This window comes from Podarcis vaucheri, assembly GCF_965113315.1.
Source record: "Podarcis vaucheri genome assembly, chromosome: 2".
Taxonomy (NCBI): domain Eukaryota; kingdom Metazoa; phylum Chordata; class Lepidosauria; order Squamata; family Lacertidae; genus Podarcis; species Podarcis vaucheri.
Genome location: NC_138760.1, coordinates 17,886,931 through 17,914,512, shown reverse-complemented (window position 1 = coordinate 17,914,512; position 27,582 = coordinate 17,886,931). Strand labels below are relative to the sequence as shown.

At 46.1% G+C, this 27,582-nt stretch overlaps 1 protein-coding gene and 1 long non-coding RNA gene across 4 annotated transcripts in view; one reads left to right on the top strand and one right to left on the bottom strand.

The window, feature by feature from the left end:
- Window positions 1-4,130, top strand: part of RNF41 (ring finger protein 41) — a 41,716-nt gene extending 37,586 nt beyond the window's left edge. For all 3 annotated transcript variants that reach the window (XM_082212806.1, XM_082212807.1, XM_082212808.1), the window contains one exon: window positions 1,085-4,130. In XM_082212806.1, coding sequence (XP_082068932.1) covers window positions 1,085-1,436 — 352 coding nt within the window. In that variant the 3' untranslated portion in view covers window positions 1,437-4,130. The remainder of the gene's footprint in view (window positions 1-1,084) is intronic.
- Window positions 4,131-21,257: 17,127 nt separating this feature from the next.
- On the bottom strand, window positions 21,258-25,966 carry LOC309526736. The gene is made up of 2 exons (XR_014216894.1): window positions 25,390-25,966; window positions 21,258-21,997 (listed from the first exon to the last, which is right to left on the bottom strand). It is a non-coding gene; the product is annotated as an uncharacterized lncRNA (long non-coding RNA).
- Window positions 25,967-27,582: the final 1,616 nt, after the last annotated feature.

Genomic DNA, 27,582 nt, shown 5'->3' with positions numbered 1-27,582 from the left:
ATGGGCTATAGTAAAATATCTCATTATGTATGATATAATGTAGAAGGGAGAAAAGGATTTAAACACATTTCCTAAATATGGAGTCTTATTCAGTATAACTCTCTTGTCTTCCAAAGTGTTGATTCCCTGAAATCCATACCAGCTGACAGTGCAGGCCCTGACCCACAGATATCATGTGCTGCTTTCAGTCTTAACCATGGGAGACGATAAGCTGCTAACAGTTTAAAGTAGCTGCAATCTCCAGTAGCAGAGTGCATTATAGGGATCAAATCTTGAAGCCTCACATTTCTCACTTCAGGGTAGATTGGAAATGAAATAATGGATTTGGTGTCAGAGCTGAAAATTGAATTCCCCTGTCTTAAGCCTTGAGACTAAACTAATACCTGTGGTTCTCGTGGCCTTTGGAAAACCCTAGCGCCCCTTGGAAGCTTCCGAAAAGTTCAAGAACAGAAGAAGTGCTGCCTATAATACCATTCGCCCATTACTGATCTTCCTGTGTGATCCACAACCATAGAGAAGTGGGGGGTCAGGAGTAGCTGGTGTGTTTTTGAGGATCACATGGTTTACCTGAGGCAACTGGAGACCCATCAGGTCTGGCCAAGGTTCCGAGTAAACTGAATGAACCTCCTAGAACATGCCCCAGAATTATGTATAATGTGCAAGGGGTTTCTTAGAGGACAGATCAATGAGGAAAGCATTCTCTAAAGATGGAAAGTTGGAAAACCACTGAGCAAGTCTCTTCCCATTCCATTGTCTTTTCCTCGAAGTTGGAAGCAAGATGCCATGCATTCGTTGCATTTATTTTTCACCTTTTACACACACACAAACATGCGCACACACACACACACACACACACACACACACACTCTCTTTAAAGTGAATTGCAACCCCAGTTAATATCTGCAGAAGTGCTCAAAATAAGCTGGCAGCTTCTGAGTCAAGACTGCTATTGTAGTTTGGTCCAAGGCCAGAGGTTAGATCAGCAATACAATTTAGGATTCCTCACCTTCAGGCTTGTAGGTAACACTCTTGTTTCCCCTGATATTTCTCTTACCTTGACTTGTTTTTCTTCAATTGCTTCTAGGTGGGTGAACTCCTTGCAGCCAGCCCGAGTGACTCGGTGGGGCGGTATGATTTCTACACCAGACGCCGTACTTCAGGCTGTCATCAAGCGCTCATTGGTGGAGAGCGGCTGCCCCACATCCATCATCAACGAGCTGATTGAAAACGCCCACGAACGGAACTGGCCCCAGGGCCTGGCCACGCTAGAAACCCGCCAGATGAACCGGCGCTATTATGAAAACTATGTGGCCAAACGCATTCCGGGCAAGCAGGCTGTGGTGGTGATGGCCTGTGAGAATCAGCACATGGGTGAGGAGATGGTGCTAGAGCCAGGACTGGTTATGATCTTTGCACACGGAGTGGAGGAAATCTAAAGACTTAGCAGAGATGATGAACGAATGTGCTTGAGAGAGAAATATACCGTGTCCAAGCTGACTGATCTTGCCCCGCTTTGCCATGTCAGGGCATTATTTCTCTCTGTTGATTAACACTCCACTTCCTAATTATACTGGGCAGGTGCCCAGCAACTTATGCAAGATGGCGTACTGCATTTTCCCCACCCCACCCCCTTGTGATAATCCCACTCCGGTTTGATGTTGGCGCAGGTTTCCAAATGTCTTCGTAAAAGCACAAGAAACTCCTCTGTGCTGTAAGTGGGCTTCTGCCGTAAACGTCTTTAGAGAAGTCTTCAATCTCCTGACGTGAGTGCATTGGCCCAGATGACTTGGTTTCTCTTCAAAGCATCTCTGTGCAGGGCACACGCTTCCCCCATCTTGGCCCCATAGCACCTGACTTTCACACAGTACCTTTAAGGCACAACTTTGCAGCCTTTTTGGGGGTGGGTTGGGGTGGATGGACAAGGATGGGGTACATGAGAAGGCAGATGCCAAACTGGGAGTAATGCCAAATAAAATATACATACCAGTAGTGATGTTTTTGGCATACAAAGTGTTATGGAGCCAAAAACCCGACAGGACAATTTCTGCAACTTCCTTGAGATGCGTGGCCTTACGTTGCACAGAAGACAACCCTTCCTTTTCAGATAGGGCCTGGTTTTCAGCAGAATTAGCATTTTTAGCAATGTGCTGCTGTTGCTGCTGCTGCTGGTGCAGAATTAAATGCACATCTCCTTGCAGAACCCAGATGTCATCTTCCTCCTCGTACTCTCAAAGTGCCGCTGGTGAGGTCAGGTTCTGTGCTGACTTCAGTCCTTTCTCATAGGATGCAAGCCTTCAAGCAGATGCTCTGCTCAGTTTGAACAGAACCAGACTCCTCTGAATTGTGTGTGTGCCATTTAAGGTTGTCTCAACTTCGTGACCTTGCAAAGAAAATGGAAAAAAAATTGAAATTAACCTGGATGAAACTGTCTTGTCATTGTACGTTGGCTGTTTTGATAAATCTGTGTTTTGTTTTGTTTTTGACATCTTGATGATTGTGTCCAGTATTTTTTTGTACTACTTTTGCCTTTATATGTTTCCCTTATTTTATTTTTTAAATACAGTGGTCAGGAATGTCTTCAGGTCCAAGTTTAGTTTACCTGTTAAATTTAATTTATTTGCAACTGTTTTTTACAGCCACTTTCTTTTTGTGTGTGTTGCTTTGAATATTTCTTCCTTGCTTTTAAGCATTTGTGCTGGAGTTGGTGGGGCAAGGAATAAAAGCATCAATAAAAGAGCAGTTGGACCTTGCTCTGTATCAAAACACTGACAGTACCGTCCCTTCTGAACAGCTTTCATTTTGTTAAGACTCCCTGAATATCCTCATCTGAGCAGAAACTTTGAACCAAGGTTTAATTCCCTTTCTTGTGCTATTGCTGCCTGAAATGGTTGCTGTTAATATTTCACATAAGGGATTTGCAACAGTAGATGACCATAGCTGCTGCCTTCAGCATAGAGTTTGGACCACTTTGCAAGCAGTTACCATCTGCAAATGTTTGGGACAGACAGAACTCCTGGATACTATCAACAGGAATGATGGCTGCTTGAGGAATGTTTCCTCTCCTGCCGCACTGTAAATGGATGCAATGGAATATATCATCTAAGAAGTGTTTTCCCAGTCCTGTGTTATAGTAAGTGGCCTGGTTCTTCATGGTGATCCTATGGTGGAGAATCAGCGTATATTGGGAATGTGGTTTTCACAGCAATTGATAGCCTACAACCATTGCTCTTTTTATGGAAAGTGGGGTGGGGTGGGGGGGAGAGAGGATAGAAGAGTATAGGAAGACACGATTCTTAAACCCCTTCAAAAATAATCTCCATCCCTCTTGTGGAACTTCAATCATTCCTATGAATGAAGTGCATGAATAACGCAGCTTAGCTTTTGTTTATGATCTTGAATATTCACCAAGCAGATGCTGTTTCCAGTTTCATTCTGTGGGAAATGCTTGTGCTTTGGAGATACTTAAGTCTGCAGCAATCATTCTGTTTGTGGCCTTTGCTTTTTCACAGACCTGTTCATTAGCTGCTCTCCAGCTCTGCTGTGTCCTCGGTTTTCCTCCTCCTTCCAGTTTTTCTCCTTTGTTGGCACACTGCTTATGCTCTGCTCCCAAGTAGAACTTTGCTTCAGAAACTGAGCCTGTTACCATTTCCTATGGTGTTTCAGCTTTTACAACTGTTAACTGTATGAGCTGCTACTTAAAAGTAACTTTACAGTTCATTTATTCGTACTTCAATTTTGTAAGTGATGATTTAAAAACACCTGGAATGTGCTTCAAAAGTCAGATCAGTTTTAGGGATGGAATGGGTTGTGCTCGTATACGTGTCAGTGATAATGACATGTTTAGAAAGGGGAATATGCTGGTTGGAAGTAATTTCTAACTGTCCCTGTTGCTCAGGAATTGAAAAAGCTGCTAAATCCAACCTAATAACTGTATCTTGAGCGAAACTGACTTCACTGTTTTCTCCTAACACATCTTGTTTACCTCCCCTCGATGTCCTGCTGTCACTCTTGTGCTCTGAAACGTACCATAGAGTTTGTTATGTCTCCTGGCAGTACGCAAGTTGCTGATCGCATTTTGTGTTTTGCTGTTCAATTGTGTTGACTGCACTAATAAATTGCCTTTTTCCTGACTCCTTTACAAGCTTCCTTCCGACTCAGGTGTGTTGCATCCTGCATGAAAACTTTGCAAAGCTGCTTGGTTCCTTTTTTGCATTAACCTCTCGGAAAGCTGCTTGGTTCCTTAGTAACATACTCAGGTACGACATGGGCGTAGAAAAATGCATGACTGCTGCCATGTCACAGCCAGCCAGCTCTTGTTTATCACCACTTCCTTCCTTCACCCACAAGACACACTAAGGGATTCAGAGCTATTTTAAACAGAGAGATGGGCAGCCCAGGAGGTATACCCCTTTATCACGGCAAATCCAGTTTTAACCCGTGCATAGTATTTTGCCCTGGGACGTGGGTGGCACTGTGGGTTAAACCACAGAGCCTAGGACTTGCCAATCAGAAGGTCGGTAGTTTGAATCCCTGCGACGGGGTGAGCTCCCGTTGCTCGGTCTCTGCTCCTGCCAACCTAGCAGTTCGAAAGCACGTCAAAGTGCAAGTAGATAAATAGGTACCATTCCGGCGTTTCTGTGCGCTGCTCTGGTTCGCCAGAAGCGGCTTAGTCATGCTGGCCACATGACCCGGAAGCTGTACGCCGGCTCCCTCGGCCAATAAAGCGAGATGAGCGCCGCAACCCCAGAGTCGGTCACGACTGAACCTAATGGTCAGGGGCCCCTTTACCTTTACCTTAGCATAAACTGACAGCTTGTAGCATAAGCTGACAACTTGGTTTGTGGGGAGAAATGTTACTTGGATTTTAATCGACAATTAACCCCAGGTAATTGCTGTTAAAAGCAAGGAAACCCTTATTTAAAGCAAAGGAACCTATGAAGCTGCCTTAAACTGAGTAAGACAGTACTGGGTTATTTTTCCCCTGTATTCACCACTGACTGAAAGCATCTCTCCAGGATCATAGAATTGTAGAGTTGGAAGGGGTCCCAAGGGTCATCTAGTCCAACCCCCTGCAGTGCAGGATATCAGTAGTGTTTGCCAACCGTACCTGGAGATGCTGGAGAACCTGGGTCCTTTTGCACGAACCTTGTCCGGCCATTGAGCCACAGCCCAGAAGAATTATATGGGGAGAGAGCAAAAATAGCTAGTATAGATTTACTCTGTAAGCTAATCAATTGTAAGAAGAAAAGTCGGGCAAGAAGCAGTGGTCACCCCTGATGTTGACAAGACGACAGCTTCCATTTTGAACCCTGTGGAAGCAGAAGGAGGGGTTTGCTGGGAAAGTTGGATCTCCCAAATCGGGTATAAGGGGTTGGGAAGGATTTTTAGCCCTTACTGAGTTTTGACCATTGGGCTATATCGCGTTCACACAGGTGTGCCTGCAAACTCTGGGAAGAAGTGGACAAATGATCTTGTTTTGATATGAGCAACTATGGGGTTTGTAGCAGGTGCTTGGAATGTGTTAGGTAGGTAGATGGAGAATGGTGAAACTAAGCCATCTGCCGAGGCTTAAAAAACTGGGAGGCCCTTAGGCCCTGGAAGAGACTTTCTTCCCCAGTAGGTTTGCCAGAACTGACCTCTACGGAAAGGGAACAACAGCTCCTGCCAAATTTGAGCCAAATTCTTCAACATAGTTTTAGTTATTAGCTGCCATGCCTGTTGACATGTTGCCCGGTTTGCGTTACTTTAGCACGTTAATGCCAAATGAATTCTAGCTAAACAAAACCATTGCTTTCTGCTATAAGGGTTTGATCTGTTTTTTCTGCCACAGCTGCCTTTGGGTTCTGTCAATTAAACTGCTCACAAACACTAGCTGGGGTCAAGCTTAAAAAGAAGAAAGTGTCGGTGGGTACATTGATCATTAGAAACAATGTGTGTGAAACAGGTTTTCTCTCTTCCCTTATGTATATGTATTTTCCTTTATATCTGGTCCAGCCTGAATTTGTTTTCTGCCATTTCAATGGAAAAGGTAATTTTCATTCTTTCTCTGCTTAGAAACCGGGTCTGTCTCTCCCTGGATGTGTGAAATAATAGTGGGTTAAGATGAATACGTTCTTAGAAGATCCTTGCTGTAGCTCCTAACAGGGGATTCATGTGGCTCTCGTTTCCCATCTCTTAGCAAATGGATACCTTATCATGATTTCTCAAATTGAGGCCATATGCAGCCGTCTGGGAGCTTAGTACAGGCATAAAGGCATTGAGATGGAACTGAAGACAGGGTAGAAAATAAGGCAGAGGATGTAAGCCACCCGGTGCCTTTTAGTTTCTCACTAGGAAGTTTGTGTGTGCTTTGTAAAGTGGAACTTGAGGCTTCTGAACGATGTCTTGGCAGTTCTGCCTTTTAACTTCATGCTTTTGGATTTTCAGATGATCAGGAATTGGTATCTCGACTCCAGAAGTACGTACAAATGATGCCTCTTTTCTTTTGCATCCAGTACCTTCCAAATGACGGCATGGGAATGGGGGAAGGCCCCCTAAATAAAAAGGTCCTGCCTTATGACTCCTACAAATATCATTCAGTTGAAAGCTACAAGCTGCTGTGCCTGAGTTTAGTGTTGCGATCAAGCACTGCAGAGAGACTGGCATGTGCCTTTAAAACAGGATTGGGGGCGCCAGTTGCCTTCCTACAACTGCCATCGCACTGACCATTGGCCACATGGGATGGGTGGGGTTGGGAACACAGCAACATCTGCACTGTTAGGTGCTCCCAACAATTTACAGGGCACCCCTATAAATAAATAAATTGTTTTTTTCCTCTTGGCCAACACATGAGAAGTGTCGTAGCAACAAGGCTGAAGATGTGGCTGTGTTTGGATTCTCTGATATGCTCTCAGTGCTGTGGAGTTCACGAAACATTGCCTGGACCACCCAGTCCTGTCCTTGAGCCCTGCCTGTTCATTGGAAGCAGCTATCCCAGAACTGGGGGGAAATCAAGTATTTCAATTGGGGGGGGGGCTGACATTGGAGGACATGTGTGATGTATCATGCAACTTAACACATTGGATTAGGCCTAATTCACAGCCCTTCAACCCTCCAGTAAGCATAGCATGAGGAAGGTTCAGTGGTGCAATGTACGCTTTTGAAGAAAAAAAAAAAAGCTTTAATAATCAGCACTTGTGTAATGCTTTCTAAAAGGTTCCAAAATGTTTCAGGTGCGCCCTTGATAGCACTTGAGATTCACTCTTAACTCTTGTTGGCTATGAGTAAATCTTTAGTAGCATATCCATCCTTCTGAAAACGGCTCTACAGTGGTACCTCGGGTTACATACGCTTCAGGTTACAGACTCTGCTAACCTAGAAATAGTACCTTGGGTTCAGAACTTTGCTTCAGGATGAGAACAGAAATCGGCAGCAGCGGAAGGCCCCGTTAGTTAAAGTGGTACCTCAGGTTAAGAACCGTTTCAGGTTAAGAACGGACCTCCGGAACGAATTAAGTACTTAACCCGAGGTACCACGGTACTTGTTTGTATATTTTTCATCATAAAAAACTTACATGAATAGGAAGGACTCGTGAGGCCAGGGATGTGTCAACTTCAGCTGTTATGTACTGCTGCTCTCTACTGGGAATAGTGTTAAGTACACATCAAATTTTATTTAAAACATTTCAAAGGCACTTTTTGATAAAAAGTCCCAAGGAGCAACTAACAAAATACCATATTTTTCAGTGTATAAGACGACCACCCCTTTATTTAAAAAAGCCAAAATTAAGAAATTAAATTGTTTAGTTTTGTTGGTGGGGTGGGGGAGGTCACTTTCGCCAATCGCTCACCTGCCTGCCCGCCACTGCCGATCGCACACCTCACCGCAGCCACCAATTGTCTGCCCGCTCGCCACCACCAACAGCCCTCCTGCCCACTTGCCACAGCCGCCAATCGCCTCCCAACCTCGCCAGAGCCACTAATTGCCTGCCTAGTCGCCACAGCCAATTGCCAGCAGGCCTTGCCACAGCCACCAATCACCCGCCAAATTGCTGCTGTCAATCTCCTTGCTGCTGCCATTAATCGCACGTCCCCCTTCTGCATTCACTATCCGTATATAAGATGACACCCAATTTTAGCCCTTTTTATAGCAAAAAGCATCGTCTTATACACGGAAAAATACGGTATCAAAAAAATCCACAATACCCACTAAAACATTTACAAATCTCAACAAGAGAAGCAGTAAGAAACAAAATTACAGCACATCCATAGGCAGGCTGTGTATTTAATGGAACCAACCAAAAAAGTTTTTTTAATGCTTCAGATGTAGAACAAAGCAGGGGCAGACTTTGGGCTTTAAAATTTCAGCGACATCCTGTGTGATGCCAAAATTTAGTACCCCCCAACTCTCATTCTAAGTCATTGTTGCATTTCCCCCTTAGGCACTCAACTTGGTGCCCAGTGCAGGCGAACCAGCTACACTCCCCTAAACACGCCTCTGGCCAAGGGCATCGGGGTACATGTGCAAGGGGACACTTGTAGAAGCTGAGTTAGGAGGCGTGAGTTATGTGTGAGTTGGCGCTGTGGGTTAAACTACAGAGCCTAGGACTTACCGATCAGAAGGTCGGCGGTTCGAATCCCCGCAATGGGGTGAGCTCCAGTTGATCGGTCCCTGCTCCTGCCAACCTAGCAGTTCAAAAGCACCTCAAAGTGCAAGTAGATAAATAGGTACCGCTGCGGCAGGAAGGTAAATGGTGTTTCCATGTGCTTCTCTGGTTCGCCAGAAGCGGTTAGTGATGCTGGTCACATGACCCGGAAAAAACTGCGGACAAATGTTGGCTCCCTCGGCCAGTAAAGCGAGATGAGCACCGCAACCCCAGAGTTGGCCACGACTGGACCTAACGGTCAGGGGTCCCTTTACCTTTATGTTTCGATATAGAAAAAATAGGAGTGATTGGCTTTTGCTGCCCAAGTCCATGAGTCCCCTAAGTCCATGATCGGTCAGAGATGAATGGATGGAGGCAGGAGGCAGTGAAAGCAAGGCAGATCTTTATTATTTTGTTGTGACAGAGTTCCCTCCCCTCCTAGCAAGGAGGCAAGAGAGACCCAGAACCAAGAAGAAGCATCTCTTTTAAGGGTTTGCGTTTTGGTGTGGAGAAGAAGAAGAAGAGAAGAGTTTGAATTTGGTATCCCACTTTATCACTCCCCTTCAGGAGTCTCAAAGCGGCCAACATTCTCCTTTCCCTTCCTCCCCCACAATGAACACTCTGTGAGGTGAGTGAGGTTGAGAGACTTCAGAGAAGTGTGATGGGCCCAAGGTCACCCAGCAGCTGCATGTGGAGGAGCGGGGAATCGAACCCGGTTCCCCAGAATACGAGTCTACCATCCCCTCTGCAAACAGTCAGAAATTATATCACACACAAGATGGGGTTACTGCAGCTCAGGCAGGCCGAGGATTTAGCAAGTTTTACATACAGTGGTGCCTCGCAAGACGAAAAGAATCCGTTCCGCGAGTCTCTTCGTCTTGCGGTTTTTTCGTCTTGCGAAGCAAGCCCATTAGCGGCTTAGCGGATTAGCGCTATTAGCGGATTAGCGCATTAGCGGATTAGCGGGTTTAGCGGATCAGCTGATAAGCGGCTTAGCGGCTTGGGGAAAAAGGGGGGGGGAGGAAAAAACCCCCGCAGGAACTCGCAAGACATTTTCGTCTTGCGAAGCAAGCCCATAGGAAATTCGTTTTGCGAAGCACCTCCAAAACGGAAAACCCTTTCGTCTAGCGGGTTTTCCGTCTTGTGAGGCATTTGTCTTGCGGGGCACCACTGTAGTTCCAGACACAGTTTACACAAAACATTAGCATTTGATAAGACAATCAGGATGCCAGTCAGACATCTCTCAGTGCAGAGGAGGCTTCCTCAAACTTGGCCCGCCTGATGTTTTGAGACTACAATTCCCATCATCCCTGACCACTGGTCCCGCTAGCTAGGGATCATGGGAGTTGTAGGCCAAAATCATCTGGAGGGCCGAGTTTGAGGAAGCCTGATGTAGAGCATCTGGGCAAACAATGACCTTTAATATAAAGGAGGTTCATAGATACAGGAGAGAAATCCCTTCAGGAACTTTCTCTGATTGCTCTCTGCCTTTCTCAACCTGTGGGTCCCCAGATGTTGTTGAACTACAACTCCCATCACCCCTAGCTACCAAGGCCAGAGGTCAGGGATGATGGGAGTTGTAGTCCAACATCTGGAAACCCACAGGTTGAGAACCGCTGGCCTACATGTTCTCAGGCAAAGGGAATTAAGGAGGCGGAGGGACTATTGAGAGCCTTTAGGAGAGCCAAGATGGCTTTTGGATTGCTCTCCTGTACTATTTTAGACACGTGGCTTATATACGTGTGTGTGTGTTTACCTTGTGCAATTATCAACATTTATTCAGTATTTGAGACCCTAGAATTCCTATAACACTTTCAATGTATTTTTACACACACAGACACACACACCATTAAAAGAACTGATGCAGACTCCCATGACTTCAGGGCAGTTGCATTTAAGCCAGTTATTTCAGAAAGCATACAGCAGCCTTTGCCTTTTCCCAGATGGGCCAATGACACCTGAAGGACCTAACCATGTAGGTAGGTCCCCATCTGATACTGTAGCCTTATGAGGCTTTGCCCTCGGGTGGGAAAAAATATTGCGCCCGGGAAAGGGAAGATGGGAGTCAAACAGACACTCAAGGTATAGTTTCGGAGAAAAAGCTTTATTTCTACCATCCATGAACTGGTAGAAGGAGCAAGTGTGATAGTTCACAAACAAGCACGGGTTCACAGCTGTTTGGACAGAGTATATATTCCCCTTCCAGTTCCCTCCCCTTTCTCCTCCCTCAGGAGTCCTGCCCCATGAGTTCCTCTGAGCATGAACAGAAAGCTCCTGTCTTTGGGACTATTGAATGTACCTTTTGGCAAGGTCAGCTAGCCTGAGAATCGACCTTTGTTACAGCAGACCGTAAGGTTTCTGATGCTTAGCTAATGCCTTTTAGCTGCTGAGAAAATGATTTTGAAAAGCTTTGAGAAGCTTTGAGCCTGCTTTTTATTTGGGGGGGGGGTGACTTCGGGCCTAGGTGGGGCACCTGTCCTCACCTTCCTTCAATACTAGGAGCATCAAGGACGCTGCCAGAGTCAAACGACAGCAGGAAGAAGGATTTTTTATTTTGTCAAGCAATTGCTTGGACACAAAGGCACAGACCAGTTCATGCTCGGAGTCTGGCCCCGAATTCTATACGTTTGCAGAATACAATACCACCTGATTTCTTGTAAACCACCTGATTTCTGGGAAATCAAAAGTTATAGTAAGTTCCTATTACCATGTCTTGCCTCCCTCTTTCCTGCCATGGCCCACCACGGCCATTTGCATTCCTGAGTTTGCTTATCTCTTTGCAACCTTGAATAATAAACATGTGAGCCTGTTCCATCAATGCCAGCCTTGTTCTCCTGACGGACTTCTCCTTTCTCAGAAAGGCCTTTTGGGGGCGGGGTTTGCTATGGCCCTACACTCCCCACTCTTATTTTGGGACAGATTTTGCTCAGAGAGCGGACTCTCGTCCTCCCGTGGAAGACTACCATGATATGAGGAGTAGTTATCTCCTGTCAAGTTAAGTGTTTCACAGAGACCACCATGTCAGGTGAGGACATAATCTAGACCCAATTTAATCTGGTTTCATTCAATTGCTGTGCTATCAAATAATAACACGGTATGTTGTAAACGGATGCCTTTGCGTAAATATAGGATATCACATGTCGTCTTTTGTTACTTGCGGCATTCTAACGCTTTTGGGAAAAACATTTACTCAGTAGTGGTACACTTAGTACACTTAGCTGGAAAGTTCACTAATGACTGAAAAATGCAGTTCGTTTTGTTTCCTCTCCTTTTTTCGTTCTCAGGTGTCAAAGTTAGTTCCCAGGTCTCACCCCTCCAACATATGCACAGCACCATATCCTGGTGAATCCCCATAGGGCTTTCATCCTGACCAGGTGCCTTGTCCCTGGCATAGGTTTGGACATGTCGTGAGCGAAATGTCTTTGCCTTTTGCCTCTCTATGGGATTGCATCATTATTATTGGTGCTGGTCTTGCACTCTAGGAAAGTTGCTCAGTTGTTCTAAGGGGACCAGAGAAAATTCAGTGCATCTGGGATACATGCCCAATCAGAACTGAGACCAATTCGAATTTATCCTGCCCCATGGTTCTCAATTTTCCAAACCAATCTGTTAAAACAAAACCATTCTTTAAAGGGCACTTGTCCAAATAAATCAATTTAACTCTATAAGGGATCATTTCTGCTAAACCAAAGCATATACACCTTCATGTATCTGGTCATGTTATGGATCCAGAAACTTATCCTTGGTAAAATGAGTTTCAGCACATTGCCAACTTTCCCTACCTATTTTTACAGAGTGCCAGTTGGGACAATGAAATGGGGTTATAAAGTGACCAAATCTAAAGAGTGGATTACACAATAGCCTGAACCATTAGAAGGCATGAGAATCCTCCACAGGGGTGTAAGCAATAAGACACTATACATTAAACAAAAACAAAACAAAACAAAACAAAACAAAACAATTACACATAAAAATTCTTTTCCTTTTCGTGGAAACACACACTGTCAAACACACTGTCAAACATATTCCAACATTCCTACATAAATAACACGTAACACACGGCAAACTAATTAAACATCAGTTGCATATCTTGAGGCAATTGTGATCTTCTTGTCAATCCTGGAGCACAGTCTTGAGGTTCAAAAGTGACAAAAATGTCCTTACAATTCAACTCCTCCCCCTGAAGCGTCTCTGTTTTGGCATTCTAACAATGAACGTCCCAAATGAAAACCAAAAAATGTTTCTTGATGTAATAGCAAAATATGGAAAAACGAATTCATACCAAGGAAAAATGAATAACAATTCAAAGTTGTGGTGCAGGTACCTTGAACTAGCCACAATAACAAAATTAATCAGAAGTAAAGTAAAAAAAGGTAAACTGCGCAGGATTCCTCTGGAATGACAAGATCACTTGCACAGCCTTCCTCCATCTCAACTGCGCAGGATTTGACAAGATCTTCCGCATGGGATGGCCAAGGGGGGTTCAAAGTCTTTTATTACTCCCCTCCCAAAAAATCATATCTGCATATATATATATATTTACTTACAGCTCAGAATGATGGATGTGCTTTTTGTTGAAATTGGGTCAAAGCATTTCACCTTCTCCTGTGTTTAGGACTTTTTGCTGTATCAATTTGTGCATTTTTTCTTGCTTTCTTTCTTTCATTTTTGAACGTGGATAACGGAGTTTGTTTTAACAAAAGTCCACAAGGAGTTTCACATGAAAGGCTACTTCGGCAGCTTGTTAAAAAACATATGGCACATCAAAAAACGCAGGGAGAAATCAATCCAATGCAAGACTTTTCACTGTGCAATGGAACTTTCTTTTCTCTCAGTGTGTACCCCCAAAATCTGTTCTGGCATTTCCCCCAACCCCTCGAAACAAGTCTTTTTTTTCATATAATTTTTATTAACAAACCAATCAAATCACATTAATTCCAAATTAACAAAGCCAAATTTTTTATTTTTTGTTGGGGGTACCCATACTTCGAGCTCAGAAAAGGATCCAAACGTCTCTCTTGCTGCTGCTTTAATATTCACAGTTCTGTCCAAATAGTATTCACAGTTCTGTCCAATCTTCTCTCTATTGTTTTCTTCATCTTCTTGTTGTTATCGTATATTCCTTTCTTTGTGACCTCAGGTAGTCTCCAAAAGCGGGTTAAAAACAAACGTTGTTATATCCTGTGTGGATTTTCCGTTCCTCCAAGAGCCATATTCAAACAGACAGACGCCATTTCAACACTTCCGTACAAAGCATTCTTAAAGTCTGCCCATTAATCCTCACAGGCCTGTCACTCTCTCCTCAGACTTCTTAGGGGGTTCTGCCAGGTCAAACTCACATTCCGATATAATAACAAAGCCGTGGTCTCCTCCCCCTCGATCGTAAATCCACCAGGCCTGCTTCCTAACGAGTCTCTTTTTATAACTGCTTCATTCCAAAGGCCTTTCATTCCTTTCCAAATATTTCACGTCTTTGATTAGTAATTCATTTCCACACAGTTCTTAATCATTCCGCTTATATTCAGTAATTGCAAAGATTCTTCCTGGGGGGGGGGGGATTGTTAGGTAATCACATAAGATAAAAAAAGAAAAGTCCCCCCCCCCATTCCGTCCCGTTCCAACATACCGGCCCTTTGATGTGTCTTCTTCTTGATATCTTTTCCTGTTAAATCCAGCCGTCGCTCCACTTCACAGAGGTCACTTCAATTAGCAATCTTAACTCCCGTTCTTCACTCGAAATACGTGCATTTGCTTCTCTCTCTAATTGTTTATTGTGAGTTGCTGCAAACAGGCTGCGCGACCAGAGACAGCGTCCGGGAGAGCCGTCCCACACGAGTGCTGTGCGCCTTGTGCCCTCACCCCCTTCTTTCGAACTCGAGGGTGATATATGGCAACTGCAGGCGAGGCAATGTTCCCCATTCCCTTGGGGTAACAAGGGAGGCTGCATACTCCCATATCAGCCTCTTAATTACCTCGTGTGGGCCGGAGAGATGGTATTGTCGGCCATCTTCCAATGCGCCCCTAGTGCCCCCCCCTTTTGAAACAAATCTGAGGATGGCACAGGGTTTATGTGGGGAGACAGTACGTACATGTACTGTCTGTAAGCCCCCCTTCCTCCTGTTTCAGCCTCCCTCTTTTCTCCCAGACAGGAGTCACCCGTTATCTCATCGCCTGAGCTACATTCCTCAAAAGGGGCCTCCTGACTATAAAATCTCCTTCTAAGGGTGGGGGGGGGGGGTTCGGACACCTCGCACCCTTTTTAAAACTTTATTCCAACTCTGAAACCAAACCATCTTTCTATACCAAAAAAGCAAAGCTAGGCTAAACTTCAACCCATCACATTACCCCAGAATTTTAAATGCCCTCCAATGCTTTGCAGACTCATTTCCTTCCACATAGCCATAAAATTGGGAGAGTTGAAAGGGACCCTGGGGTCATCTAGTCCAACCCTCCAAAATACAGGGTTTACAGCAAGATTTGTACTACCAAAGAGACACACGCATTTAAGTACAGATGCACAACTGGAAAGGAAACATCTACGCTCCTATCCTGAATGCTGCCTATCACATCCTAAGGAGGAGGAAAATAGAAGTATCCAACCTCGTATAGATCTCAGATCCTGAAATAAGGGTTAATTCAATTGATACAACCACTCAACAATAATAAAACAGCCATAGATTGGATTTAATAGGAATACAAAAGGAACATTTTTTTCTTTCCATAACTTGTATAAGAATAGGAAGCCTAATTAAGATTTTTAAAATAACCACACAGGAAAGTTAGACGTGCGGTACCTTTAGCAAACATTTCCCCCCTATTGCAGATTTCTTGTTAAGGGAAGCTTACTCGGAAGTAAATTTACCTGGCACAGAAGTAAGAAGGGGGGGTGCTGAAAGAGACAGGGGGAAGGGGGGGAGTTGGAATTTCCCAAGAGAAGAGGCCAGGAAGTCTCACAGCGACTGATATCAGGAGCCTTACAACTCCTCTGTCCAACCAAATCAAAATTAAAACTGGACTCAGATAGACAATTGCTGGCTAGGGAAGCTTCTGCCTTTAATAACATTTGTCTCTCAAATGGAGACCTACTTAAGGCTCATGAAACACTGGGAAACTAGCTTCTGAGCAAGGAAACATTCCCCAGCAGAGTTACAAATTCCTTTCCTCTTTAGTTGCATGGGGGGGGCAATCCCCCCCTCAGAACACAGGATTTTTCGCTGCTCTTGAATAATAAACATTTGCCGTGAAAGAAAGGGCGTTCTTATGGCCCTACATTGGAATGTAAGCAGATCTGTTGCTGTTCTCCTGCGCTCCCTGCCTCCCGCCCTGGTGTGTGTGCCCTTCTCCCAAGCTCTGCACACTATTTCATATTTGGTTGTGCATTGCAATATTGCAAAGATGAGAGCCTGTTGGCAGGGGGAACTACTCTGGCAGGTGTGGGGCCAAAGGACCTACCTATGTGCTCTTTCCGTCTGTCGATCCTGGCTAGCTGACAAATCAAGAAGGCTTTAACTGCACTGTGTCCCTTCGCAACACCCCCCAAATGCAAATTCTTATGGTGACTTGGCCCTTGTAAACGAGTGGTTTTTGCTGGCAAAAAGTCCAGCTTCTTGTTGCTGCAAGGTGGTATCTACGACTACGACTTCAGGGCCTGATACTCACCATTTCACCCCCTGCACCAAGGCATTCCCACACTTGACTAATGCTCTCAAGCTCCACCAACCTTGAGGCTTCCTGCTTTTCTCTTTGGGACATTGCCTCTTGAACAACTGCTTCCTGGAAGCCCATTTTTTGGAGCCGTTGTCAATTTCAATAAATTGTGCACGCTTGCTACCTTAGAGCTTGCAGGCTCAGTTTTGGCTGTCATTATTGAGTGGTGCCAAAACAGCTGGTTGCATGGACCCAGGGAGCAGAGTGCCACCATCTTGAATTGAGATTAATTTTTCCACATCTCTTGACTTCCAAGTTTTTCTTTGTTTGCTTGTGGTCCATATCATTGGGGAGTCAAAGATCACTTTATATTACAAATCTTTTAGCTAATAGATTGGGAAATTTAGCCAATAATCATAGTAAACTACAACAAAATCCTTAAATTCCTCTACCTATAATCGCATTAAATACTACTAAAGAATACAATGAAGATCAGTGGACAAACGTGCTGGAGTTAATTTCAAAACATCGAAGATAATCTGTTAGGAATTATAAAACAATTGTATGCAGAAAATGATAAAAAATAGGAATGTCTATTCATGATATCCTATAACATGAAAAAATATCATATAGCATTAAAAGATGATATCCTATAATATTAAAAGGGGAAAATCCTGAAATTGTCTATTTATTCAAGGCTCTACCGATAAACACTCCTCCAGAGAAATGAAAGAGCTGAGAAAAAATGTAAATCTATGAGTACACATAGGAAAGAAATCCAGAAGAGGAACAAGCTAAAGGGAACAAGGACACAAATGGTAGAGAACACGTAAAAGAGGCCTCCATGTGATTCCCTTCCACTGTAAAAAGCAAACTATCAGATCCAGATCCATGCAGATCTCTACAGTTTGTTCAGGGCGTCGGGAACTGTAGTTTCTTCGGGGCTCTGGAAAGCGCAGTGTGCCAAGGGAGCTGGGAACTGTAGTTTAAGGGTGCTGGGACCTGTAGCTCCCGGGATGTGCATATGCACGCGTTTGCTTTAAGTGCAATTCTGCAACCCAAAAGAAGGTTTATCATGAGGACTACACTCTTGTGCACGGAATTGAAATTACAGAACCCTTGGATTACATATTTTTTAAAAATGAAAGTGTAGGTTTGCTTGGAAGGGACTTGAGTGTTTTTATGTCCCAGGTTGTTTTTAAGTGCATATCTATATAACATATGGGACCAAAGGGGGTGTGAAATATGTCTACGTCTGAACTGTATTTAAATGCGGAGAAAATATTTGCAGTTCCTACGGAAACTACGGGGGGGGCACATCTTTAAAGTTGTTAAATGTTACAAATATTAGGCCTGAACCTATCCTTTCGACTTGACAGCTCAGGGAAGATACCAAGCTTTATGAATCCTATAAAATCAACCCCTTTGCCAAGTTCTTCCATTCCAGCACCATTTTGCCCTTGGAAAAAATACTCTTTCCCCTTCCACCTCCCCAGGATTGAAGACATGTGTACACACCTCCTGCGCCAGGAAATGCCCAGAGGTGACAATTGCTGGGCTCCTGGTTCTCCAAGGGAAGACAAATCTCATCCCCAGACTTGCCTCTGGCTCCAGACATGCCAAGGAAGTTCTGTTATACTTTGGGTGGTGGGTACTTAAGACATGTTTGCCTATGAAGCTAAGCTTATACTGTACTTGGGTGTTGCCCCGACATAGCTGTCTATCCTAATCTTGTGTAACCCTCCCCCTTTGTGACATGTTAGTGATGTAGCAATGATATATTGATGATGCTGTGCAAACTGTATTCTGACATATGGTGGGAAAGTTTTCAAAGTCAATGTGGCCCCATGCTCTGGGTTCCCTGGCTGCTGTTGAACCTGTTGCGCAACAATAAAGGCTCTGAGGCTACTGACTGCTCTTTTGCTCCAAATTGCTTGCTTGCTGGGATTTCCTTATTTTACTGATGACATGGACCTGTGGGGGGACCTGTACCCCAACAAGCTGGGCTGTTGAGTAGTCTCTCAACTCGGAATTTTCCTTACCAGTGTGGAACCTCTAATGGAGCTATCTCCCCACTCCCCCCCCCCAAATATTGTTCCTTAGACTGTCCCTGTGGCTGAGTTTTTGTTTTTTTAAGAAAAGCACATTTTACATCAAATTTAGCTGCAAATTAAGCTGGAGGAAGGGAGGGGTCACTCTCTCTCTCCTAAACCTCTCCTGTCCACCACCACCCTTTTCTGGGCACAATTATTTTAGACAGCCCACCCCTGTTTCCTTCCTAGGCAGAGTTAAGGTCCAATACGCTGCTATTACTGTTATTATTGTGAGCTTTGCAATGGTCATGGGGGATACTTTGCAGGAAATGTGTGGCTTACTGTGTTTCTTTTTTAAAAAAGATCTGTTTGCAAAAGGTATGTATAGAAAATCAACCAATCAATTACTAATAGGTCCTCAAAACACCTGGGGAGGTACTGCTGCTAGAAACTATTCCCCCTCCCCGCCCGTCCCACTTCTAATGCAAACCCCCTTCCTCAGTCAAGATGGGATTTCTGCTAAAAGAGAGTTGGACAACTTGGGGGTTTCAGCAGGAAATTCAAGGCAGCCCCCTGCCTGAATGAGACTGGATTCCCCTGCTAAAACAAAGAATGGGGACTGTTTAAGAGATAGATCCAGACAAACCCGCGTCTGAATCAGGAATGGATTTGCTTGGAATCCTGCCCAACTGAGCAGAATTTAAGCCCTGCTCATCGGCTGACGTTGAAAACCAGACATCGCCCGGCCCTGGGCAGGATGGCACACCGAGCCTCCTCACATCTGTTCAAAGGAGGCTGCAAAGCGGGGGTCATGTTTGTATCATTTCGCGGTCTTCTTTATTTCTATGCTCTTTTAGATGTGGCTTCATAGCCGAGTGAGAGATTTGAGCCCCAGTGCCTTCCAGGTCCTAGTTTGGCAGTCTAACCACTAGGTCGCACTGCCTCTCTACCTTCCTGCTTGAAGGATCCCTTAATTGGGGACCTATATTCCTGCTTAAACCAGCTTTCTTTTTAGGACTGTGAACTTTTAAGGCGCCCCCACCAAGAATCCTGGGAACTGTAGTTTGTTAAAGGTGCTGGGAACTGCAGCTTTCTCAGGGTTCTGGAAACCATATTGAGCTCTTTGGAATTCTCAGAGATTTGGGGGGGGGGGTGGGCTGTTAACAGATGCTGCGGAAATGAATTCTTCTTGTGGTTTTCCGTGTACGAGATCCATCCCAGTATATAAGCACTACGGTTTGGGAGGAGGCCAGTTATTTGGAAAGCACAAGGTCGACAGAAAAAGACACCCAGACTTTTGTGGACTGTGGCAGATGAGGTCAGAGGGAGACTGCGATTTGGGGAGAATGTATCTTATTCTAAGGAAAGCTTAATTCCACAGAAACAGAAAAGATGTTTGACTTTCTAGGATATGGCACTGCTGTTCAGATCGCAAGTTACCCAACCTCACAATTACTTAGAGTCATGCAAACAGACCGATAGCCCATTCTAGTCCAATGCACTGATGTCCACAAAAGCCGGATAGGTGATTCAAGGAAGCTTCCAGGCAGGGCATGAAGGCATTTAGCTCTTCCCCCCCTCCCAGAACTGATATTCCAGGACAAACCTTTTTTATATCAGAACTTTAATGCGCTATTAGAATTAAAAGAGGGGGACACCCAGCCGGATGGGCGGAGTCTAACTAAATTATTATTACGGTATTTTTTGCTCTATAGGGCGCACCTGACCATAGGGCGCACCTAGTTTTCAGAGGGGGAAATCAAGGGAAAAAATATGACCTCCCCCCATCCCTGGGAGTAGCCAAGTTACAGGGAACCAGGCAGAGGCCTTCTCAGTGGTGGCGCCTTCTTCATGGTGGTCCACTACTGCTTTAAGGGAGGTCTTGAAATAAGTAGATTTGTTGCTGATCCAAAACACCCACCACCCCCCCACACATGAAAACAAAGACCACCACAGCCAACTACAAATGAATAACCACACCCTAGGCCACCCGACCCCACCCCCACCCATCTTCCCCCCCTCCACCTCTTTCCCCTTTCCTTCCTAATGTCTGACAAATGAAAATGATTTGTAAAAATGTTACATGGGGGGGAAAACATGAGAGAGAGACATTGCACACTTTTGTAAATCAACAAAATCTTTAATAAATAAATAAATAAATACTAAAAAAAAAAATCATAAAAAGAGGCCTCCTCACTGGAAGGACATCAAAGCCCACCTGAAGTCCCAAAATGCCTGAAGTCCTGATCCACGCAGATCTATGCGTGTATGGAGTGATCTGCGTGGATCTGCATCTGACAGTTTACGACTCCCTGTTGTAGGGAATCACTTGTATAATCGTATGATTGGGGACATCAGGTGGCCTATGATGTCCTTCAGGTAAGCTTTGGGTGTATGGCTTTCCTCCATCTCCACTGCGCAGGATTCCTCTGGAATGACAAGATCACTTGCCCAGCTTTCCTCCATCTCCACTACACAGGATTCCTCTGGAATGACAAGATCACTTGCCCAGCTTTCCTCCATCTCCACTACGCAGGATTCCTCTGGAAAGACAAGGTCACTTGCCCAGCTTTCCTCCATCTCCACTACGCAGGATTCCTCTGGAATGACAAGATCACTTGCCCAGCTTTCCTCCATCTCCACTACGCAGGATTCCTCTGGAATGAGAAGATCACTTGCCCAGCTTTCCTCCATCTCCACTACGCAGGATTCCTCTGGAAAGACAAGGTCACTTGCCCAGCTTTCCTCCATCTCCACTACGCAGGATTCCTCTGGAATGACAAGATCACTTGCACAGCCTTCCTCCATCTTAACTGCACAGGATTTGACAAGATCTTCCGCATGGGTTTCCTCCATCTCCACTGTGGAGGATTTCTCTTGAATTACCAGGTCCAGCAGAGAACCACACTTTGAACAAGTAGTAAGACTCTCGCTTTTCCCCGCACTTCCTGGGGTAATCACCACTACAGTTTCTATTTGAGATGTATCTGTTGCGGTGGTCCTGATGCAACATCTCTCCATCCCAACCAATGCTGCACTCAGCAGCTGGAAACCCCCAGCAATACAGCCTAGATAAATAGAAGGTCCAATATGCTGCTCACTGGGAATTTGAGGCAACTCAAAAGTTTCAGGGAAGTCAATTTCCCCATTTTGTAAGACAGCAGACATGTTCCATATCACGGAAATCAGGACGAGTATCCCTGCTGGTAAGTTCAGCAGAGCTCCAAGCCCAAAAAAGGTTAAGAGAAAATCCTTATGGTTTCTGGTCTCGAACACATTGCAGAGGGCAAATGCCTGTAATCCAAGGGCCGCTGAATTCATAATGGCAGCTAAGGCCATTAAGTCCTGAGCAACAAAAATTTCCCTCGGGAGGTTTGGATGTTGTTCATGGAGCTCTTCACAATGGTAATAATAGTTTCCGTCGTTAGAAGGGTCTTTCAAAAAACAGACCTGCCAGATCCCGATCCAGATGTTTTCAGAGGCAATTCCCTTTATGTTTTCGACACGCCACACTCGCCAGTTGACAATGGCTATTGAGGCAATGCACATCATCCAGGCCATAATATCCATCAGGAATGCACATAAGAGGAGGCAGGACACCAATCTCAGCCACCTGACTACCAGGGAGCCTTCTTTCACCCGCAGGGGGGGGGGGTTGGAGATGAGGGGAGCAGGGGAGACCTTGGAAGACATCCTGGAAACAAAAGAGAAGACAACATGCAGTGAGAGAGGGAATAACAAGCATGTCTAGTCATTGAAGGACATCCTTCCATGCACAGAAAGAAGCAGCAAAAGAAAGAGTTCTCCTGATCTCACCCCCCACCCCCCGGTTAGGTATAGACATCTGATCCACACATACTTTCTTCCAGCAAACTGCTACTGATTTAATATACAGTGGTGCCTCGCAAGACGAAATTAATTCGTTCCGCAAGTCTCTTCGTCTTGCGGTTTTTTCGTCTTGCGATGCACGGTTTCCCATAGGAATGCATTGAAAATCAATTAATGCGTTCCTAGGGAAACCGCCTTCAGACCAGGTCCGGGGACAGTCTGTCCCCGGACCTCTTCTGAAGGCTGGGGGGGGGGACAAGGGCTTTTCTTCCCACCCCCAGCATTTTAAAAAACCCTGGGACAGCGGAGGACTTCTCCGCTGTCCGGGCGACCTTAAAATGATGGCGGGCGGCATTTTAAAATCGCCCTGGGACAGCGGAGGACTTCTCCACTGTCCGGGGCGATTTAAAAGCCCCTGGGAAGGCAGGCAGGGGGGACAAAGACTTTCGCCCCCCGCCCGCCTTCAGAAGGTGTTCCCGCCCCCCCCCGCCCGGCTTCGCAGTAGCGCTACGAAGCCCAGTGGCTGGGGCAGGTGTTCCCGTCCCCCCCACCCCGCTTCGGAGCAGCGTTCCGAAGCGGGGTGGCTGGGGCAGGTGTTCCCGCCCCCCGCCCAGCTTCGCAGCAGCGCTACAAAGCCCGGCGGCTGGGGCAGGTGTTCCCGCCCCCCGCCCAGCTTCGCAGCAGCGCTACGAAGCCCGGCGGCTGGGGCAGGTGTTCCCGCCCCCCCCACCCCGCTTCGGAGCAGCGTTCCGAAGCGGGGTGGCTGGGGCAGGTGTTTCCGCCCCCCCACCCCGCTTCGGAGCAGCGCTACGAAGCCCGGCGGCTGGGGCACGTGTTCCCGCCCCCCCGCCCGGCTTCGCAACAGTGCTACGAAGCCCGGCGGCTGGGGCAGGTGTTCCCGCCCCCCCACCCTGCTTCGCAGCAGCGCTACGAAGCGGGGTGGCTGGGGCAGGTGTTCCCGTCCCCCCCACCCCGCTTCGGAGCAGCGTTCCAAAGCGGGGTGGCTGGGGCAGGTGTTCCCGCCCCCCGCCCGGCTTCGCAGCAGCGCAACGAAGCCCGGCAGCTGGGGCAGGTGTTCCCGCCTCCCCCACCCCGCTTCGGAGCAGCGTTCCGAAGCGGGGTGGCTGGGGTAGGTGTTCCCGCCCCCCCCCGCCGCCCCGCTTCGGAGCACCGGGAGAAGCAATCTCCCCACAGCCGCTTGCTTCAAAAGAGGTCCGGGGGCAGCGGGAACGCTTCCCGTTGCCCCCGGACCTCTTTTGAAGCAAGGGGCGGTGGGGAGAAGCGATCTCCCCGCCGCCCCTTGCTTCAAAAGAGAAGACCCGCTGTCCCCGGGGCAAGCTTCGTTTTGCGAAGCAAGCCCATAGGGAAATTCGTCTTGCGAGGCAACTCGAAAACGAAAAAACCTTTCGTTTTGCGAGTTTTTCGTCTCGCGAGGCGTTCGTCTTGCGGGGTACCACTGTACTCTTGAACTGTTGCTGTGAAAATCAGCAACCTGTTGTGGATGGGAGCTGCTCATGTTTCGCTGCCCTGCTATCTCCTACTGCAGCTATCCTTTTCCACCGAGCATAAACACACCTGATGGCATAGTGAGGAATGCTTAATCCATAAACTTACGTGAAATGCCTTCCTCAGCTACAGTCTAGAGTGCCAGGAACAGAGCAGGTATTTGCTAGGTGCTCCTGAGCCTCAAGAAGACTGAGCTGTTGGCCACTGAGCTGACGTTCGCCTGAGCAGCCGGCCAGCCACAGCAGCAACTGCTCCGCAGAATTCTTAGGTCAGTTACAGTTACAGTTAGAATCCTGACAACAACACAAATCATAACTCCAAGGTACTGGTCATTTGGAACATCAGGAAAGTGGAAAATGGGAGGGAACTGAGTTCCCTTCTTTCCCAATGCAGAGTGTCTTTTCCAGGACACTGTGCAGTTAAAAACACGTTCTTCCTGAAGTCAGATTCAGAGCAGTTCCAGCAGTAAAAATGGTGATGTGTGTATCTCAGTACAGATTTGTTTGATGGTCCTGAATGCATTTCATAAAGGATCTCCATGTACAAGAAAGGCTAATAGCATGAGGCCCTGAACAATAAGAATCTCCTTGGCAAAATTATTGAAGACTCCTTACAAACCTATCATTCTTCTTCCCCATCCCATCTTGTTTGGACATTATAGTAAGGGAGAAGATCTTAGCTATTTTCCTTTGCACTGGGATTACATGAAATTTGTGCCATGGGACCCCATCACTCACACCAATACGGGCAACACCATTTTCAGAACCTAGGTGCCCATGATTTAAAATCGCTTTCCTAAGACACTTCAGTCAAAATATTTGTGTTGCTTCCTTCCTGTTCCTTTCTGTGTTGATGCTCTGAATGTGAGGTGCTCAGCTGCATGCAGTTTCCACTGAAGTGTGTGTGTGTGTGTGTGTGTGTGTGTGTGTGTGTGTGTGTGTTTAACATTCGGCCAAGCAATGGGCCTAAATCCATCTATTTCACCTGAAATAACTTTGGCAGCCAGCCTTTAAAAATCTAAAGTAGATATCAAATTCAGAGGAATTAAAAGCTGTCATCTTTTTGACTATTTGAAACATCTTAGAACATACACAAATGTTAATGTTTGAAGGAAGGCAGCAAATGGAGCATTGGAGCCATCCATTCATCCCAGGAGTTGTGACCATTGATAAGATGAAGCACTTTCACATCGCATGGCAGTGTGCAGTGCTTTTAAAAAGGTAAAGGACCCCTGACAGTTAAGTCCAGTCATGGCTCTGAGGTTGCGCCACTCATTGGCTTTACTGGCCGAGGGAGCTGACGTTGGTTCGCAGACAATTTTTCCGGGTCATGTGGCTAGCAAGACTAAGCCGCTTCTGGCGAAACCAGAGCAGCGCACAGAAACGCCGTTTACCTTCCCGCTGGAGCGGTACCTATTTATCTACTTGCACTTTGACGTGGTTTGGAACTGCAAGGTTGGCAGGAGCTGGGACCGAGCAACGGGAGCTCACCCCGTCAAATACGCAAGTCCAGTTCTGTATCTGCATGACATCCTCCACACCCAAATTCTCTCCCCGTTCTGTTTCCCCCACTTAATCCGGATACACCATCTCCATTGAAAACTCTGCTCAGTGACACCCATCCAATAGAAAAGTGCTGACCGTCTTCCTGCAGATACACTTCCGTGCAGGGGTTTGGCCGACAAGTTCTTCCCGAGTGGGGGGATGTTTTCAGGGGCTCTTTGCTTTTCCCTGCCTCCCCTTTCATCCTCACCTGAGGAGATCTTGGCCATTCTCTTGACAGGGACCTCCGTTCTCAGGCCGGATTTCTGTTCTCCTTCATTCCTCCTTCTCCCAGTCTGGTTCCCTGAGCAAATAAGAGAGAGGAGGTTTCATGCAAGTCAAGGTGTGCAATGGATCTTCAGGGCACTTGGAAGGAAGAAAAGGTTCAGGAACAAGCGACGCAGCAGCCCCCCAAGTGTAAAAACACATTTGGACATACCGCTCATGAGATTCGCCCCCCCCCCTTAGGATATAAATGCAGAACATCCCGTGCTCCTATTAATATACAAAGTGGGGTATTTCATATGATAAGAATGGGGGGAGCTGCCTTAGACGGAGCCAGACCAATTTTGGGAAAGGGCTACATGGGCCAGTCCACCAATTGGCTACCAATGAGAACATAGCAAAACAGAAGATGGCTGCCATGGTGGATGGCAAAAAATGGCTGCCCTATGGTGTGGTATGACATAAAATTGCCTGGCTGTGAGTGTGAAGGCCGCTCCCCACAAGGCCCTTTGCACCTGGCCTAGGAGGGCGAGGCCCACTCTCACCAGCCCTACTGAAGAGGCTCCTCACCCCACTGTGAGGCGTGAAGGCCGCTCCCTGCATGTAGGTTAATTCACAAGCAAGGGCAGTGAGCTCCTTCAAGGTGTTTTGTTTTTATTTAACAGTTCAGATTTTGCAACACTTATTCTGATTGCTAATGCTTTTGCTTGGGAAATCTCAGTCATGAAAGAAATAAGAGTGAAGACAAGCTCCTGAAGTCATTGGCGTAAGCCAAAAGCAGGATGGAAAAAGCGATAAGTTTTCAATCATGATTGGCAGGCCAATTCTGAGAGGAAGGGACTGTGGTCAGTGTTTTGCAGGAGCAATTCAGTTGCATGCTGACCACGTCAGTTTGCCCCATTAAAGCAGAATTAAAGCACTCTGGTGCAACAAATCCACTTTTTAAAGGACTTATTTGCAGTTAGGGGAGTGACAGGGCAATGCACTAAAAAGTATAGTGTAAATTACTGATGGTGGAACCCAGAAGCAAATCAGGATGAATGCTAAATAGAGTTGGCATCATCTAACCTCCACATAAATTTTGTGCAAGCAAATCAGGTTGAGTGCTTAATTTCATTCTTTTCTTTTTTTTAAAAGGATCTGCATGAGCTCCGTTACTGACTTGTGAATTCTACCTTCACATGATGCTTTCACCCAGTTTCCAGTAGATGGCACCATCTACTGGAAGATAGCAATAAAAAGCCTTGAGAATGTCGTCTTTCAAATTAGCCGGGTTAACTGCTAATGCAGTAACTGCATCAGTTAGCCCCAGTGTCAGTGGTCCAGTTGGACATGTGCCAAGGCCCAGGTGCCAGCACAGAGCCCAATGCTTACGCATTTCCCTTTTCCTGAGGTCAGGAGTGCATGGTGGCAGCAGAGACAGCAGAGCCCTCTTTTTGTGCCCCTTTAGCCCCATCACTGCTGCTAACAGTCAGCAGGTGAAATAATTGTACTTCCATCCTCATATGCAAAGATATAAAGGTGGAGAAACAGAACAAGCATGCTTTGATGAAATGTCACAAAACCAGTGGGGCTTGCTAATACAATTAGCAGTTATCAGTGTGAAAAGGGCTAATGAACTTTGTCCTTCCCATTTCACAGGTAAAAGAACTGAGGGACTGAGATCCCTGTTGTGCATTCCTGCATGCAGAGCAGGAATTGAGATTCAGATTTCCTCAATCTTTTCTACAAAGAAATACCGTATTTTTTGCTCTATAGGATGCACCGGATGCTAAGACGCACCTAGTTTGGGGGAGAGGAAACAAGAAGAAAATAAATTCTGAACCCCATAAGCCAGAACAGCAAGAGGGATCTGGCTTCTGGGATAGCCTCTTGCTATTCTGGCTTCGAGGACAGCCTTTGAAGCCTCCGCAGAGCAGGAGGGTGCCTTTGCCCCACTGCCCTGCAGAGGCTTTGCACAGCTAACCCCAAGCTAGAACAGCGAGACGGAGCACTGTGCAGTGCCCCGTCTCCCTGTTCTGGCTTTGGGCTTAGCCGCGCAGCCTGCATTTGCTCCATAAGACGCACACACATTTTCCCTTTTTAGAAGGGGAAAAGTGCATCCTATAGAGCGAAAAATACAGTGATATCTCACATAGTAACTATAAAAGTAACATGACTTTCAACAGAACCAAGCTAC